Source organism: Molossus molossus, unplaced genomic scaffold (genome assembly GCF_014108415.1).
Source record: "Molossus molossus isolate mMolMol1 unplaced genomic scaffold, mMolMol1.p scaffold_m16_p_11, whole genome shotgun sequence".
In the NCBI taxonomy this organism is placed as follows: domain Eukaryota; kingdom Metazoa; phylum Chordata; class Mammalia; order Chiroptera; family Molossidae; genus Molossus; species Molossus molossus.
The window spans coordinates 10,057,806-10,076,244 of NW_023425346.1; the positions used below are offsets into that span (position 1 = coordinate 10,057,806).

The following is an 18,439-nucleotide window of genomic DNA, read 5'->3' on the forward strand; positions in this document are numbered from 1 at the left end:
GGGACAGGGCGGGGAGGGAGGGAGAGGGGGAAATCAGTGGGGAAGGGGGAAAAGGAGAAACATCTGTAACAAAAATAAATAAATTAATTAATTTAAAAAAATAAATAAAAATTACTTTTTTTTTTTTTGGTGCTCTGCTTGGGTGCTTACTGTTATCCTTTAAATTGCTGATTCATTTCTCTGCTTCATTTAACATGCTGTTGATTCCTTCTATTTATATTCTTCATTTTTATACTGTAGTCTCCATTCCTGACTGGTTCTTTTTCATGGTTTCTATGTCTTTTTTTCACCTTCTATTTTATTTTTTTTTAAGTTTATTTTATTGTTGAGAGTATTACAGATGTTCCCCATTTTCCCCAATTTGCCTCCCCATCTCCAAGCCCACCGCAGGCCTTCACCTGCCTATTGTCTGAGTCCATGAGCTATGCTTATATGCATATATGTTCTTTGATTAATCTCTTCCTGCCTTCCTTCCCACATACCCTCTGAGATGTCAGTCTGTTCCATGCTTCCATGTCTGTGGATCTATTTTGTTTGTCAGTTTATTTTGTTCCTTAGACTTCACATCTAAGTGAGATCATAAGATATTTATTTTTCTCTGACTGGCTTATTTCAATTAGCATAATAATCTCCAGCTCCATCCATGCTGTCTCAAAGGGTAAGAGATCCTTCTTTTTTACAGCTGCATAGGGTTCCATCGTGTAATAGGCACTTCTCCAAAGAGGACATACAGATAGCCAACAGAAATATTTAAAAATGCTCAATGTCATTAATCATAAGAGAGATGCAAATTAAAACCACAGTGAGACACCTCACACCTGTCAGAATGGCTACTATCAATAAATCAACACATGACAAGTGCTGGTGAGGATGTGGAGAAAAGGTAACCCTAGTACACTGATGGTGGGCATGCTGACTGGTGCAGTCACTGTGGAAAACAGTATGGAGTTTCCTCAAAAAGTTAAAAATGGAATTGCTCTTTGACCTAGTGATCCCACTTCTAGGAATATCACCTAAGAATCCTGAAACACCAATCTGAAAGAATATATGTATCCCTATGTTCATAGCAGCAATATTTACAATAGCTAAGATCTGGAAACAGCCCATGTGCCCATCAGTAGATGAATGGATAAAAATGCTGTGATACATTTATGTTCTTTTTAATGCCTACTGTCTATTTATTCTCACTGAGATCATCCATTCTTCCCTCAAGATCTTTGAGCATCCTTATAGCCATTGTTTTAAACTCTGCATCTGGTATTTTGGTTGCTTCTATTTCATTTAATTCTTTTTCTGGAGATTTCTCTTGTCCTTTCATTTGAGGCATATTTCTTTGTCTTCCCATTTTGTCTGCCTTTTTGTGTTTGTCTCTTTGCATTAGGTAGATATGCTATGACTCCCAAATTTGTTATGAGGGCTTTCTGAAGTATGGGTTTTGTTAGGCTCAGTAGTGCAATCTTCCAGATCACCTGAGCTTGGTGCTCCAGGAGTGTTTTTTGTGGATTATGTGCACCTTCTTTTCGTAGTTGAGTCTTGACTGCTCTTGGACCTTTTGTAGGTGGTGCTAACCCTTCAAGCTAGCTGACTATAAGAATAAACCTTAATAACCGAGTATGAGTCACTGTGCAAGAGCTGCCCCAGTGGTGGAGTTGTTCCCAGCAGGGTCTGGTGCCTGCTGGATTCCCCCTTTGAGTGTGACACTTGTATGGCTAGTTGAATCAAGCTCTGGTGTAGTCTGAAGCCCACCACTGGTTGTGTTAGTTCTGGGTCCATTTGGGTGTGGTTCAGGTACAAGTAGATTATCAGATGTTGTGTGTAACCAGCCTTGGGTTATCAGGAGCTACCATGCTATTCACTGTTTGTGGCCACATCTACAGAGCCTGGGTGTGTGTGGGAGGGGCCAATCTGTGTACAAGGGCCAGCTTCCTCCAGCTTAGAGCCGAGGGTATATCTATAAAAAGTCCGAGGTTCCCTGAGGTCTGCCTCCACCTGTGAGCTACTCTGTCACCTGCTGAGGTTGCCTGTTCTCCAGAGCCTTCTGAAGGAAGACTGTAGAGTGGACCTAGGCTGGCTGTGACCCACCGACCCTTCCACGGGTCATGAGCTTGGTAGGGCATCTTGACTGGGGTCTGGAAGACAGGGTTAGTGGGTCCCCTACTTGGGGGCTGCTCGGTCAGACACTCAAGGACAGGCAAGTTGCCCCTACTCCAGAGCCATACCACTCAGTCTCTGCCAGAGTCTTTAACTCTAGCTCCCTGAGAAAGAGCAAGCTGCAGGTTCAGGTTGGGTGCAGCCAGCTGTCTCCTCTGTAGGAGCAAGCTCAGCAGGGCAGAGGCACCAGGACTCCAGAGGATAGATCAAAAGAGTCTCCTGTTGGGGTGGTGCCAGTTGAGCCCACAGGAGGGGGCCAACCACCTCTTCCAGGTCCCAGACAATAGACTCTGAGGGAGATACACTCCAAATGTTCTAGCTCCGAGCTCAGCAAGGTGGGGTCCTCAGGTGCTGGAAAGGCAAGTCAAATGAGTCTCCTGTTGGGAGAATAGTGTAAGCTGAGCTTGCAGGGGAGATTGGAGTGCCCTCCACCCCCCATGATGCAGTCACACAATCTAGCTCCTGCTTGTCTGATTCCCAGACAAAAACCTCCCAGGAGACATGCTTTTAAAATCCCAGCTCTATGTGGCACTCTGATCCCCCTGCAGGACTGAACTCAGCAGCGTGTGCCATAGGGAGTGGAAGGGCAGGCCGTGATTGGATAGGTGTATGGGAGGGAATGCTGGCTGTGCACTCAGGTGGGGAAGAATGGTTCCATTTTCAAAGCTACACAGTTCAATCACTGTCTGAGTCTCCACCAAGAGCTCCCTAAATGTCCCTGCTGGGTGCAGCCAGCAGAACCCTCTGCAGAACCTGAACACAGCAGAGTGGTGTTGCTAGTAGTTTGAGGACTGGGGAGTGCACTTCCCGGGCTGGTGCTGTAACAATAGGAGTGTTTGACCCTGGGAAGGTAGCGTGTGAATCTCTAGCAGACTCCCTTCTCTGCCAGGCTGGCTGAATCCTCACTGATTTTCACCACCAGATGCTTGGTGCGTTCTTCTTTCCATCTCTGTTGCTCGGTTGGGGATCCCTGCATGGGGTTGAGACCCCTCACTCCTGGGGGGAGAGAGTTTTGCTGCCCCAAGATATCCCTCTGGCTTCTCAGCCCTCACCCGCACATGGGGGGGAGAGAGTTTTGCTGCCCCAAGATATCCCTCTGGCTTCTCAGCCCTCACCCGCACATGGGTACAGGGGTGAGCCTTTGGCATGTCTCCTCCCTTCTTATCAGTCTCTGTGTGGCTTCTGTAAATTGGTGATAATATCTCAGTTCAGCTCCTTCAGCTGGTTATTCAGGTTGATAGCTCTATAATTCAGCTGTCAATCAGGTTTCATGCCAGGTGCTGGTGAGTGTAGCTTCCATCCACCTTGCAGCCATCTTGGAAATCCCTGTGCAGTGGGAGGACGCTGGAGGCTCTTCCCAGGGATGGCATCACCTCTCAGCTGGGATAAACTCTGGCTGCTGCCTGAGGACGGGAAGCAGGGAACGCTGCTGTAATGGTCCAGGGAAATGATGTAGCTGTGGCTGAGCTGGGGAGATGGCCAGGAGGCATCAGACTGGGAACATATTTGCATTGAACTGATAGTACTTGCTGGGGAGTGTGAAGAAAAGCTTGAACCATCACTCAGAGCAAAACATGTAACTGCTGACAATACTTTTTTTTTTTGTACCCTGGCAGGCGTTCCAAATGGGCTAGGGTGGTCCCACTGGTGGGAAGGCAGCGAGGCCTGCCTCTTGCTGCTGTTCACCCACCGGCAACAGCCGGGTTCCCTCCCTCGGAGCAGCTTGGTGCTGCCTCCATCCACCCTGTGGCTCCTCTGTTCTGCACATATGCAGAGCCCAGCCAATCAAAGCCTTCGCAGGGGCCTTTGAGCTGGGTGCCTGTGTAGGTCACCAATGCAGTGAGCCCTGCTGCTCTCCACCTAGACTGTCACCAGTCAGGCAGAAAGTACTGCTTGAAAGATAACCTGCACCATAAACATTTAGAATCCCTTATACATATTTACTCATTCAATCTTCACAACAACCCTACGAAACAGGTCTTATTGTCATCCTTAGTTGCAGATGAGGAAACTAAGGCACAGAGCTTATACAACTTGTCCAAGAGCAGAAGGCTGTGAGAAGTAGCACAAAGAATTAAGGGCACGCCCGGCTGGTGTGGCTGAGTGGTTGAGCATCAACCCATGCACCAAGAGCTCACCAGTTCGATTCCCAGTCAAGGTACATGCCCAGGTTCTGGGCCAAATCCCTAGTAGGGGGCATGCAGGAGGCGGCCGATTGATGTTCTCTCTCATCGATGTTTCTATCTCTCTCTCCCTCTCACTTCCTCTCTCTCTAAAATCAATAAAGAAAAAAAAAAGTTAACGGCAGGCAGGCCAGGTTCCAGAGTCCAAGTCTTAATCACTGCTCTGCCCTGGCCAGGACTGGTCTGCCCCTTACCCCTGCAAGGCAGCCACACTCAAGTGATAGGGTCGAGAGAGCGACAGGCAGCGTAGGGGCCAGAGGCAGCACGGAGACTATGGGGTGCTGAAGCTCGCGGGGTCTCTCAGAGGAGGGGAGGTTTGAGTGGGCCCAAGGACAGGGGTGGGCAGAGGGATGGGAGATGGAATGGCATGTCAGCTGAGGGGCAAGGAGCAGAAACACAGGGCAGTACAGGGAACAAGCTGACGTGTTTGGAAAAGGGTGAGGACTGGACCCACACAGAGGACAGGGGACAGCTGGAGAGGTGCGGCTGCAGCCAGACCAGGGAGCCACCTCACACCCTTTCCTGGCATTACAGGCTAAGGCGTCTTCCTTTTATTCTGACCCCAGCAAGTCACTGAGGGCTCGCGGCGTGGCGGGTGGAAGGCCAGTGCGGGAAGAAGCCCCAGGATGAGACAACCGCCACGAAGGAGAAGCCACCGGCCTGAATGGCAGAGACAAGACCCCACAGGGATTCCCGCTGTCCTCTCTAGGAAGTGCTGATCAACACCCTGCCATTCTAGAGGCACCCTACGACCAGAGACTCTCCTCTTAGGCATATATACCCAAGGTAATTAAAAACGTGTCCACAGAATTGCACACAAATGTTCACAGCGTTATTATTCACAAGAGCCAAGACGTGGGAGCAACCCGAATGTTTCAGTTGGTGAATGATAAACAAAATGTGGACTGTTCATATAATGGGACAGTATTCATCCATAAGAAGGAATGAAGAAAAGAAGCCAGTTACAAAAAGCCAGGTGTTGTATAAACCCATTTACATGCAGTGTCCAGAACAGGCCAATTCATAGAGACCGAAGTAGATTCGTGGCGGCCAGGCCTGGAGGATGGAGCGTGACCGCTGATGTTACCAGGCTCCTCGGTGTGGTGATCAAATGTTCTCATTAGAGACTGACAGTAGTTGTAGAAGTCTGTGAATATACTAAAAACTACTGACCTGTACACTTTATGAGAGTGAATTTTATGGTGTGTGTATTATATTTCTATAAAGCTGCTATAAAAATCTCCATATTTGATTTCCTTGTGCTGATGACTAAACATTCAAATTCCATCCTGGTGCTCAGACTCACCTTGCGTGCTGCTTGCTGAAACCGTTTTTGCGCCCTGAACCTGCTGACCCAAATATTGTTAGTAAGTGGATCGAAATTCGGATGGAATGTCTTGATTTTCTGTGAACATAAAATATAGACACATCTTAGATTTAAATTTTAATGCCTAGTATAAGCATTTAATAAAAATGGTTTAGAGTTTGATCTCAAATCCAGTCATTTTTCACTTGTTCTGCCATAAAATACACATTTATTAAGCACTTTGAGTATACACAGCATCATAGGGAATACTTCTTGGGTTGGGGGCCAAAAGTGCGATCTTTGGGCTTTAAAACCTTTACAGCGTAAGCTCAAGCAGACACAGTGACCCTGGGGAAGAGAATGAACTGCCGGGACTCACTGGCACGTGGTGGGACTCGCTGGCACTGCACCCAGGATGGAGAGGAGCAGACAGCGGTGCCCAGAGGCGGGGGAGGGCTGCTGTGCTCAGCCCTGTCCCCAGCACCAGACAGCGCCTGCATACCAGGGCCACAGTGTGAGGTGGTGGGTACATGAATGCAGAGAAAAGGGTGCCCAGGGGGTGTACTGAGGCCAGCCAGAGCTTCAGGTCTAGAGATGCTTGAGCAGGGAAATAATATGAAGAAAAAGGCATCAGAAATGAATTAGTCTCATGTTGTACATGCAGTGGGCTGGAGAGGAGAGGAAAGAGGGGTGGATATATGAACAGACAGTCCGCTGGGTTAGTTGAGGTGAATCCTGAAGGTTGGGCTTGAGGATGGCCTTGTGGGAGCTACTGGCAAGACTGGGTGGCCAGATTAAATGTGGGGGAGAAGGCCTGGCCGGTGTGGCTCGGTGGTTGAGCATCGACTCATGCACCAAGAGGTCGCGGTTCGATTCCCGGTCAGGGCACATGCCCAGGTTGTGGGCCCAATCCCCAGTGGGGGGCATGCAGGAGGTGGTCAATTGATGTTCTCTCTCATCGATGTTTCTATCTCTCTCTCCCTCTCCCTTCTTCTCTCTCTAAAATCAATAAAGAAAAAATTTAAAAAAATAAATAATGTGGGGGAGAAGAAAAAAGATTAAAATAATAACTCAGATGTGGAAAACCCAGAAAAGGAAAGTGAGAATAATGGAGGTGGGGAGATCAGGAAGCATCTGATTAGTATGGCTCAGTGGACTGAGCATTTCCAGGGACTGAGAAGTCCTGGTTCGAGTCCCAGTCAGGGCACGTACCAGGTTGCGGGCTTGATCCCCAGTAGGAAGCAGCTGGTTGATGTTTCTCTCTCATATCGATGTTTCTCTCTCTCTCTAAAAATTCAATAAAAACATTAAAAAAATAAACCTGGGTGTTCAACCAGAAACTATCACATGACAGGATATTCAGGTGGAGGAGCTGCTGTCCCATTTTCCATTTGAGGGAACGAAGGCACCAAGGCCCAGAGGGCTTTCCCCAGGTCCCAAATCTGTGGTAGACCTGGGACCAGAACTCTGGCTTCTGACTTCCTGTCTGTATCCTTCCCACAAGGGGAGGATCAATGAACAGAGGCCCAGGGACCCACCCTGGGGACCTTCAGACAGGGGTGTGGAGAGCAACGGAAACCGAAAAGGAGACGGAGAAGGAGAAAGTAGAGGGGCGGGAAGGAGAAGTCAAAGTATGTAATGCTGTTAATTTCAAGGAACACATTAATTGTGAGTTTGATGCTTTATTTGTGAATATGTAGTAAAAACACTCTGAAAAGGTAAGCATATGAAAATTATTCAATTTTTCTTGTTAATAGGAGTTCTTTAAAATTGTTCATTGTTTAAAAGTAATCATATGAAGAGCTGCCAATAATTAGATTCCAAATAAAGAAAAGCTACCTACTTCTTCTAGATGGTGAACAACACGTTTCTGGGTAACTTCTGTCTTCAGTCGCTGAAATTCCTCCTCCAAAACAGGATCTCCTCTCTCTAGCTGGGGTTTTTAATCATCAAAAATATTAAAATTGAATACAAATGCACACAACTTTATTTCTTTTTAAAACTGTTAGAAGCCCATTATACAGTTGTTCAACTCCAACCCAGAAGTTCCTGTTGGGAAGGGTGGTGACATAATTAGGCTAAAATGATCATTATAGTTATACTCACTGTTTAAACATAGGGAATTTGTGTGAGGCACAAAGCCAATATCTTTTTTTTGTTTTTTTTTTATCGTCACCTGAGGACATTTTTGCATTTATCTTCAGATACAGCAGGAGGGAGGGAGGGGGGAAGAGAGAGAGAAACATCGATGTGAGAGAGACACATGGAGTGGCTGCCACCCACATGACCCCAATTGGGGCCGGGGATAAACTACAACCGAGGTACATGCCCTTAGCAGGAACCAAACCCCGGACTCTCTGGTCTGGGGGCTGACGCTCTAACCACTGAGCAACTAGCCAGGGAAATATCTTCTTTTTGTAACTAGAGGAGAGTGTCTGGAAGTCACAGAAAGGATTTTAGGGAACCGTGTAACCGTGGGAGTATAGCGATTTCATTTCAAAGAAATGTAATGTCCCAGCGAAGTTTTAAGCTCCTCAGAGCTATTATCCAAGAATCTGGCTTTAACAAAGGCAAATGATCCTGTTTTCCTGCAAGGCAGAGGGGACGGGGTCTGCCTCTTCCCTGGAGCCAGTGTCCCCAGGCTGCTCCCTTCCCCGCCTGCTTCCCCAGTGGCCCCTCAGCTCTGTCCTAGTCCCGGGAGCCAGGGAGCCACGGGCCGCTCCCAGGAGGCTGGCGGGGCGGGTCGGTGCCCACGTCGGCCATGGGAAAGAGGAGGCTCGCACTGCAAACATTTCTGCCTGTTTGTGGTTTTAATTACTTGTTTGTTGGGTAATTTCCCAAACTAGCTTGGCTCTTAGGAACACTGTTCATAATAATTTTTAAAGACTGAACTAGAAGAAATCTATTCTGACCACATTAACACCCTATCCAGAGGTAAGAGAATTACAGCACCGTCCCCAAGGGATGAGCTGCCCAGCTCTAATCTGCACATGTCAGAAAGTTGAGTTTGAGATTGTGGACCTTATGTTCAGTTTTTGTGGGGAGAGATCCAGACTGTCACAAACCCTAAAAGTAAAATACTAAATAAGCAGTTTAAAGAGGGGATTGGCAAGTAGGTTGATAGCTAGAAGAAAGGAGGGAGATTCCTACAACTCGTTTAGGACTCTACTTATTTATGGTGAACATTTCAGAATTTAGTCTTTCTCACCTGCCCACGAGCTCGTCATCACTGAGGGGTTGAGCCCTCCAGTCTCCCACCCTCTCTCTCTCTGCCACATGCCCTGGGCCTCCAGGTGTTCCCTGCCACCGGGTTACCAGCCAGGATTCAGCTGCCAGACGAAGTCTAAACACACAGAACAGGGTCTGCGCAGCACTTGCTCTCCTACTGCACTGGGCTCCCCAGGTGGCCTGCTGTTCCTTCCACCGGTCCGGTGACTGACAGAAAGGATGCGACTGCTGCGTCCCTGCTCCCTCCCCTGCACGCGGCCTGACTACACCCGCAGTCCTTCCTTCCTCGGCCTCTCCGGGGCTTCCTCCCGGGCAGACAGTCTTTCCCCTGACCGTGGCCTCCTCCCAAGCGTTTTCAAACTTTTCCTCTGTAGCAGCTCTTTGACCTCAGCCTATAAACATGCTCAAGTCTTTCGATCAAAAAAACCCTTCCTTTCCCTGGCTGGTTTTCTCAGTGGTTAGAGCATCGACCCGTGGACCGACAGGTTGCGGGTTTGATTCCCGGTCAAGGGTACATACCTGGGTTGCAGGTTCCATTCCTGGTCCCAGTGGGGGTTGTGCGGGAGGCAGCTAATTGATGTCTCTCTCACATCGATGTTTCTCTCTCTCTCCTTCCCTCCCTTCCAGTCTCTCTCTCTAAAAAAAAGAAATCAATGAAGAAATATTCTCGAGTGAGGATTAACAAAAAATAAAAAATAAAAAAACCCTTCCTTGACCTCTCACCCCCCTCAAAGGGTCCGTCTGGTACTGTTCACCCCTGCTCATTTCAGCTTCTCAAGAAACCATTTCTTAAGAAACCACTCACTTCTACACGTTCCTTGAGAATTACAATTTGGTTTTCTCCCTGTTCAAGTCCACCGAATTTGCTGTCCCTTGAGGCACACAACGCCTGGAAATGACCACATCCCCTGTCCTCTTCAGGCCTTATTCTCCTGGAATCCTCTCTGCACTTGACTGGTCCCTCCAGGGCTGCTTTCTCTGTGTTCTCCAGACCCCCTGACCTCCCAGCCGTTTCTCCTCTACCTCCTCAGTCGTCTGCTGTTCTCCCCTTGAATCACGAAGTTCTCTGGAACTTCTGCCTTGAGCTACTGTCTTTCTCAAGCTCTACTCTATGCTGATCACTCCCAGGACTCTCCAGCTCAGACTTGCTCCTTCAGCTTCCACATGGATGCCCTCCAGTCACCGCAGGTGTAACATGTCCCAAATTAAACTCTTCATCTTCCACTGAGCCAGCTTCTCTTCCATATTTGAGACCTCACTGAAAACCACAAACACGCACAACGCTGGAAACCTGGGAGCCACCCCTTTCCCGTACCCCTCATTTCCACTGTATCTACAGGTTCTAGCTCCATCACTGCCTCAGCACATTCTGCTTCATCTCTCGAGGTCTCTGTGCCCCTTCTAGACGCGATCTTCTGGGGAGGCAGGGGCCATGCTCACCAGCACAGAACCTCACCTGTAGTGGGCGTTCTCTCCATACACTTGCCAAGTGAACACACAGTTGTGTTTGTCTGTCAACCAAATGCTGGCAATTATAGCCCTAACTCGCACTGACCTGGCTGCGGCATGTCTGTATCAACTTCATCTTTAAAGCAGTTAGAAAATATCCCGCTGTGAGATTCACAGAAAACACCTGATATTTTGTTTTTCAAATTGTGTGCAAAGGATCTGAGCAACACACCCAACTAAATTTAAATGCCACTCTAATGTGTGCCTTTCCTAAATGCTAAGATTTACCAATGTCATGATTTTACATCCTTTAAAAAAAAAGAAAAATTTACTCAAACATCTGATTTATACTCCAAATCTAGGAAGGAAAATATTCTATATGAGAACTATGTTCATATCTGACAAGATCCATGTCTTTTTCCTAATCCCTCCTACCAAGTACTGCCACTGTGTAGCATTGAGTGTGGGAAACCCACACCCCCACGCTTCAATTTATATATTATGGCTGAATGGCATTCCTCCAAAACTCATATATTCAAACCCTAACTCCTAGTCAGGAGATATGGTATTGAAGGAGGTAGTCAAGTTAAAATGAGGTCATTAGAGGAGGACCTTTGGACACAGAAAGAAGACAGGGTGAGACCCAGGGGAAAGATGGCCATCTGCAAGGCAAGGAGAGACCTCAGGAGGAGCCAGCCCTGCCCACACCTTAATCTTGGTCTTCCGGCCTTCAGAATTGTGAGAAAATAAATTTTTGTTGCTTAAGCCACACAGTCTGCTGTATTGTTACCGCTGCCCTCGCTGACTAATACAGTAAGCGACGATTCTGTAAGTCCTACCAATCAAGTCCAAGCCCCTGCAACAAGAAGCCCCCGCCAAGCCCTACCACCTCTGGCCCCTGTGTGTCCTGTGCTTCAGCCACCGTGGACCTGCCCCTACTGCTCTCTGCACCTGCCCTGCACGTAACAACGCCGTATGCCACGGTGAGCCCAGCGCGCTGCCCAGTCCCACAGCTCCTCCTCCCCCTTTCCTGAACCTGCAGGGCTGCCTGGGTGACTCAAGTGGCCTCCCCTAGCCAGTTTCCCCCTCTCTGCTCAGCCCCTTAGAATGTCTCTGACTTGGAACTTTGGTTTGACCGTGGACCTGGCGTGGCTCCTGGTTATTGTCTTTGGGTCTCTCTTACCTTCATGCTCTGCATATCACGGACAGGTGCAATTCACACCTAGAATTCCAGGTAAACTTGAAGCATTTCCCTCTCTCTCAATTGAATACCTTTGTCCTCTTTAGGATTTTTCAAAATTATACCTTGTCTTAAAGGAAGCTTTCCAGTTAGATGAGTTCTCTCTCCTCTCTGGCTTCTGAATCCCCTTTATAATTACTAGAGGTCTCTAGTGACATTTACAGCCAGCCTTCACTTATAGTTAACAATTAACTTGTCATCCTCCCCTCCAAACTTAACAACAGTTTTCCCGTCCTTGATATTGCATCTTGCCTATAGCAGGAATTCAAAACAGTCAGTGAACTACATGATATCCAATTAGCAGTAATTCTGACCTTGTATTTGTTGTTTGCTTTTTGCTGCTCTTCAGAAAGGTCTTTTATAAATTTAAAAGACATATGATCTTTACCAAGGTGCACCTGCCTGGGGAGAAAAACAACAGCATTCAGAACCATCAGGATACAAGAGTCACTTTTAGAATGGAGGGTCTTAGCTACACTACGACTGGAAAGGGCTGCCGAGATACTGGAGGACACACCAGGGGCAGAGAAATCGTGGACTTCAGCAACATAATTAAGATTAATAACGTGTTCTGTGAAATTAAGCTTATCTTCTGGTGACACAGGCTGAAATATTTATGAATAAAAAAATCTGGATGTTCAGCATCATTAGTCATTAACAAAATACAAATCAAACTACAATGATGTACCACTTCACACCCATTAGGATGGCTATAATGATAACAAAGAAAATTAACAGGTATTGCCAAGGATATAGAGAAGTTGGAATGCTTAAACATTTCTGATTGGAATACAAAATGGTTTGGCCATGATGAAAACCTTTGTCAGTTCCGTAAAAGTTAAACAAAAAATTACCACATGACCAAGCAATTCCACATGGGCTATATGCTCATGAAAACTGAAAAGATATGTTCATACAAAAACTTGTATATAAATGTTCATAACAGCATTATTCACAATCTCAAAAAAATGGAAACCACCCAAATGTTCATCAACTGATGAATAGATAAACAAAATGTAGTATGTCCATATAATGGAATTAATCATCCATAAAAGAAATGAAGTCCCGATAGATGCTATGACATAGATGAACCTTGAAAACATGTTAAATGAAAGAAGCCAGTTACAAAAGGCCACGTATTATATGATTCCGTTTATAGGAAATGTCCAGAACAGGCAAATCTATAGTGGTTGCCAGGGTCTGGGGGAGGGGAATGAAAATGACTGCTTAATGGGTATGGGGTTTCTTTCTGGAGTGAAGCAAATGTTCTGGAATTAATTAATGGTGATAGTTCCTTAATATTGTGAATATACCTAAAACCTCTGCATTGTACACTTTAAAATTATTAAAATGGTGAAGTTTATATTTTATGCATTTTATCACAGTTTACAAAACTCTGGTATGTCATGAATTTATCATGAAGCCTGGTACATGTTCAAAATAAGTAGTAGCTATGGTTTTAGAAATTAAAGGGGTGTCTAGAGAACTGTTTTAGACGAAAGGAGACTAAAGAGACACGGAAACTAAATATGAATTGTATGATCTTTGATAGGACCCTGGATCTTCCTCTCCAAAAGTGAAAACCCAGGTATAAAGGACATTAATGGGATGGCTGGGTAAATCTGTGTACGAGCTGATTATTACACTATTATTGTAACAATTTTAAATTTCTCAGAATTGATTATGGTAACGTCTCTGTTTTTAGGAAGTATATGCTAAAGTCTTTAGGAGTGACACTTCACGGTGTCTGAAATTTACTTTTAAATGGTTCAGGAAAAAAAAAGTGTGTGTGTGTAGAAAGTAAGGGGAAGTATATCTGGCATAATGTTAACAACTGCGGAACCTACTCAAGTGTATATGGGTGTTACTGGAGGGTTTAAAATCTTTCAGCAAAAAAAGTTGGGAGAAAATATTAAATGAATAATACAGCATTGAAAACTGAATTTAGGGTATGATTTCAAGCATAGAAGGAAGGACATGGTCATTGCATCATACTAACTTTTTTATCTTTAAATTTTTAAAATTATTTTGAAAATATATGATCATGATAAAACATTTAAACACAGCAACATAGTGGTTATTTTTTTCTTCCCAATACTTTATAAATAATATTTTTGGGTTTTCTACCATGACAATGTGTTCATTTTTATAAATGAACAAAATGGGGAAAAATATTTTTAAAAAATGATCTTTGAAGATGGTGCATAGGTAAATGTGGTATGCAAATCCTCCCACAATCATGTCAAAATTAAAACTAAACTATAGAACAACCATCATTCAGAACCCCCCGAATTCTAGCTGAACATAGGTCCTACTATTAAGAATATAAAGAAGAAGCCACATAGAGACTGGTAGGAGGGTTAGATATGAGGAATGATCTGGTCCCACACCTACGTGTGACAGATAAAAACTGGGAGGGATATTTGGGCTGCAGAGGTACTCCCTAAGGAGTGAGGGGTCCCAGCCCCACACCAGGCTCATCAGCCCAGGGTTCCAGGGCCAGGATGAGAAGTTGCCATAACTTCTGGCTGTAAAAACCAGCAGGGATTATGGCCGAGTGAGGTGCAGGGCAGCTGGAGTCCCAGGTGTTCCTCTTAAAGGGCTCATGCATGAACTTACTTGGACTCACTCCCTCTGAGCTCCAGCACAGGGGCAGCTGCTAGAAGGGCACCATACACATACTGGGAAGAACTGAAATGTCTGGCATAAGGGTGAGAGCTGAAGGGGCAGCTTTCTCCCAGACAGAAGTGCTGGCAAAGGCCATTGTTCCTTTCATGGGCCCTTCCCCACAGAGCTGGTAGGTGGGCATCATATCTGAGTCTCCATCAACCATGCTAACACTGTTAGCCCCACCCTGGTGATTCCCTGAGACTCCCCCACCTGACCCAACTTGCGAACCCATCCAAGATGTTTCCAGTGGCTTTTCCATATGAATGGCTTGTCTTGGATCATGTTTCAGGTTTTCCTAAAATCTCTCAGACAAGCAGCATCTGGCCTCAGACTGCCATGTACCTGTCACTAAGTGGCCCCAGGCCCAGCACTAGTGACAGTCAGCCTTGGTTTGCAGCTTGGCTTCTCCAGGGTGCCTCTAAGTCCAGTACAAGTAGCTGTCATCTGCAGATTACTTTGTGGTTCATGCTGGATGGCCCTGGGCAGAACATAGGTGGTGGCTGACACTGGCTTGCCTCTCCTGGGAGGCCCCAGAACCAGTGCAACAAGTGAACAGTTTTGGACCCCGTCAAAGCATACCCAACCACACACTCAAGGGAAGACTCAGCAGGCACCAGAACCTCATTGAAGTAAGTCTTGCTCCAAGGGGTGAGCCCCTACACAGTTGATCCTCCACAGTGGTTGCAGCCAGTCCATGCAGCTGATCTGCCTGTGGGTAAATCCCTCCCATTGATGTGTCAATAGCAATCAAGGCTCAGGTGTAACAGGAGGGTATACATAGCCCACATGGGGGATCCACCTGGAGTGGACAGATCAGATAATTGAAAAGGCTGCACCACTGGTCCCCATAGGACATCTACTACATAGGGCCAATCTACCAAGCCCAGGAGACATAGCAGCTCTACCTAATACATAGAAACAAATACAGGGAGGCAGCCAAAATGAGGAGACAAAAAACATGTCCCAAATGAAAGAACAGAACAAAACTCCAGAAAAAGAGCTAAACAAAATGGAGACAAGCAATTTACTAGATGCAGAATTCAAAATAGTGGTCATAAGGATGCTTAATAAACTTAGGGGAAGAATAAATAATCTTAGTGAGAACTTCAACAAAGAGATAGGAAACATAAAAACAGAACTAGAAAACATTTAAAAAAAAACAGTCAGAAATAAAGGATACACTAATAAAATGAAGAATACATTTCAGGGACTCAGCAGTGGGGTAGATGAATCAGAGGATTAAATCAGAGATTTGGAAGATAAGGAAACAGAAAACATCCAATCAGAATAGCAAAAAGAAAAAAGAATCCAAAAAAGTGAGGATAGTATTAGGAGCCTCTGGGACAATTTCAAGTATACCAACACTCACATCATGGGCGTGCCAGAAGGAGATGAGAGAAAGCATGAAATTGCAAACCTGTGTGAAAAAATAATGCTGGAAAACTTCCCTCACCTGGTGAAGTAACTAGAAATACAAGCCCAAGAAGCACAGAAAATCCCAAACAAGATGAACCCAAGGAGGCTCACACCAAGACACATCATAATTAAAATGCCAAAGGTTAAAGACAAAGAGAGAATCTTAAAAGCTTCATGAAAGAGAGTTACCTACAAGGGAGCTCCCATAAGATTGTCAGATGATTTCTCAACAGAAACTCTGGAGAACAGAAAGGATTGGCAAGAAATATTCCAAGTGATGAAAAGCAAAGACCTACAACCAAGTTTACTCTACCCAGAAAATCTATCATGTAGAATTGAAGGACAGATAAAGAGCTTCCCAGACAAGAAAAAGCTAAAGGAGTTCATCATCACCAAACCAGTATTACATGAAATGTTAATGACTCAGTGATCCCACTTCTAGGAATATACCCCTAAGAAGCCTGAAACACCAATCAGAAAGAATATATGTACCCCTATGTCCATAGCAGCACTATTTACAATAGCTAAGATCTGGAAACAGCCCGAGTGTTCATCAATAGCTGAGTGGATAAAAAAACTGTGGTACATATACACAATGAAATACTATGCAGGTGTAAGAAAGAAAAACCTCTTATCCTTTGAAATGATATGGAGGACCTAGAGAATATTATCCTAAGTGAAACAAATCAATCAGAGAAAGACAAATACCACATAATCTCACATATTTGTGGAATATAATGAACAAGACAAGCTGATGAACAAAATACACCCAGAGACATAGAAGTAGGGTACAGACTGACAATCCTCAGAAGAGGGGGTGGGGGTGGGGAAGAGATATGCATATATACACAACCAATAGACATAGACAACAATGCTGGGGCTGGGGGCAGGATTGGGAGGAGGGTGTGAATGGGGGAAAAAAACATCTGTAACAACAACAAAAATTTTTTTAATTAAAAAAATAAATAAAGGGACTTCTTTAAGAAGAAGGAGAAAAAAGATAAAAAATATAAATTATAAAATGGCAATAAATATATATCTATCAACAATTGAATCTATTTTTGGTTTAGATAGAGTGGGAGGGAGAGAGAGGAAGAGAGAGAGAGAGAGAAACATTGATGTGAAAGGGACACATCGAGTGGTTGTCACCCACACGACCCAACCAGGGCCGGGGACAAACTGCAACCGAGGTACGTGCCCTTAGTGGGAATGGAACCTGGGTTTCTCCGGACCGCAGGCCGACGCTCTAACCACTGAGCAAAACCAGCCAGGGCAACAATTGAATCTAAAAAACAAAATAAACAAACAAGCAGCACAGAGACAGACTCATAGATACAGAGAACATTTTCACAGTTGCCAAAGGGGTGGGGGGATGGGTGAAAAGGTGAAGAGAATAAGAATTGGTAGTTACAGAACAGTCTTGGGGGAGTAAAGTACAGCATAGGGAGTACAGTCAATAATATTATAATAACCATGTATGGTGTCAGATGGGTGCTAGATTTATTGGGATGATCACTTATTAAGTTATGTAATATCTAGTCACTGGGATGTACACCTGAAACTAGCATAAGTCAACGATAATTGAAAAATAGAAAATTATTTAACATACTCTTCAGTTACCTGGCATACTTCCTATTTGGCTGAGATCAGATCCTGAATACAGACTTACACTGAAGCAGGTGGTATTTCCATGAGAACAAAGTGCACCTGCCCCCATGCAGGCAGGGTGGCAGGGTGGCAGGGTGACAGGGTGACAGGGTGGGGCACGCCTAGGCAGGTGAATGGACAAGGCCTCTCAAAGACTCTACAGGATTTTTTTTTTTTTTAGCTTAATTTACATGTTTCTGAAGTTTGCTTTAGCTGAATCTGCACACATGGATATGCCTGGTATAGGACCTGATAAAATTTGTGAAAAGAGCTCCATTTTGATTGCAGGAGCAGGCAGAAGTCTCACATCTGAGTTTGAAAACCTCCTGCACTGCTGGGCTCCCGCAGGCCCCCGGGGGCTCCGGTGCAGGTGAGACCTGGGTGGTTTGGGAACAAGTGGGTGCTGGCAGCAGCCCGCAGCAAGGAGCAGTGTCCGCCTCTCCCAGGGCACTCTGGGTCTGCCACTGTCTGGTCATGCTTAGAAAGGGGCACAGTTTGGTCACATTGATTTATTCCGAAAAGAAACTTCATTCTGAAACAGAAGGTTCAGTGGAGGGAAACAATAATCAAAATTTTCAAGAGTTATGACATTTCATTGTCTCATAAAAAAGCCATTACCAAAACAAAGTGCTGTCAATTGATACAAATAACTGCTCAATATTTACCACTTAAGGTGATTTTCAGTCTCTTCACAAGTGTCCTGTCTGACTTTCTGTTCAAACAGTGCCTCCTTCATCTGCCTTGTTTTTGAAATCTCATTGCCTTGGTCCAAAACTGAGGGTAGGAGCAGACAAGGGTTATCCCAGTAATCAAATCAGAATCATTTGCTGAGAGAAAAACACATTTCTAATGGCGGTCTAACTGAATTTTGTTGTTATTGTTCATGAATAGTAAATGCCACAAGCAATAATTCTTTCATACTCTGCCCAGGTGCTGATTTATGGTGGATCATCTGGTTACCTTCTCTTAATTCTTTAATCTTCAATTTTCCTGGTTCTTGGTTTAAAACAGTTGCCACAGCAAATGGATTTGATAAATCTACTGGAAATCTCAAGTTCTGATATTCAATTTCCTGGGAACAAATCAGGAGAAAAAACTTCATTATTTTGCTTCTCTCTCACTCATCCCATCATGGTTAACATGATGCCC

At 45.1% G+C, this 18,439-nt stretch overlaps 1 protein-coding gene across 1 annotated transcript in view; it reads right to left on the reverse strand.

Annotated features, from left to right (window-relative positions):
* The window catches only part of CFAP221 (cilia and flagella associated protein 221), a 131,456-nt gene that overhangs the window by 50,052 nt on the left and 62,965 nt on the right, over positions 1–18,439 (reverse strand). Inside the window, exons 9-13 of the mRNA XM_036254841.1 lie at positions 18,251–18,362; positions 17,956–18,064; positions 11,872–11,959; positions 7,484–7,573; positions 5,641–5,739 (exon numbers count right to left, since the gene is read on the reverse strand). Of these exons, the coding sequence (XP_036110734.1) occupies positions 5,641–5,739; positions 7,484–7,573; positions 11,872–11,959; positions 17,956–18,064; positions 18,251–18,362 (498 nt within the window). The remainder of the gene's footprint in view (positions 1–5,640; positions 5,740–7,483; positions 7,574–11,871; positions 11,960–17,955; positions 18,065–18,250; positions 18,363–18,439) is intronic.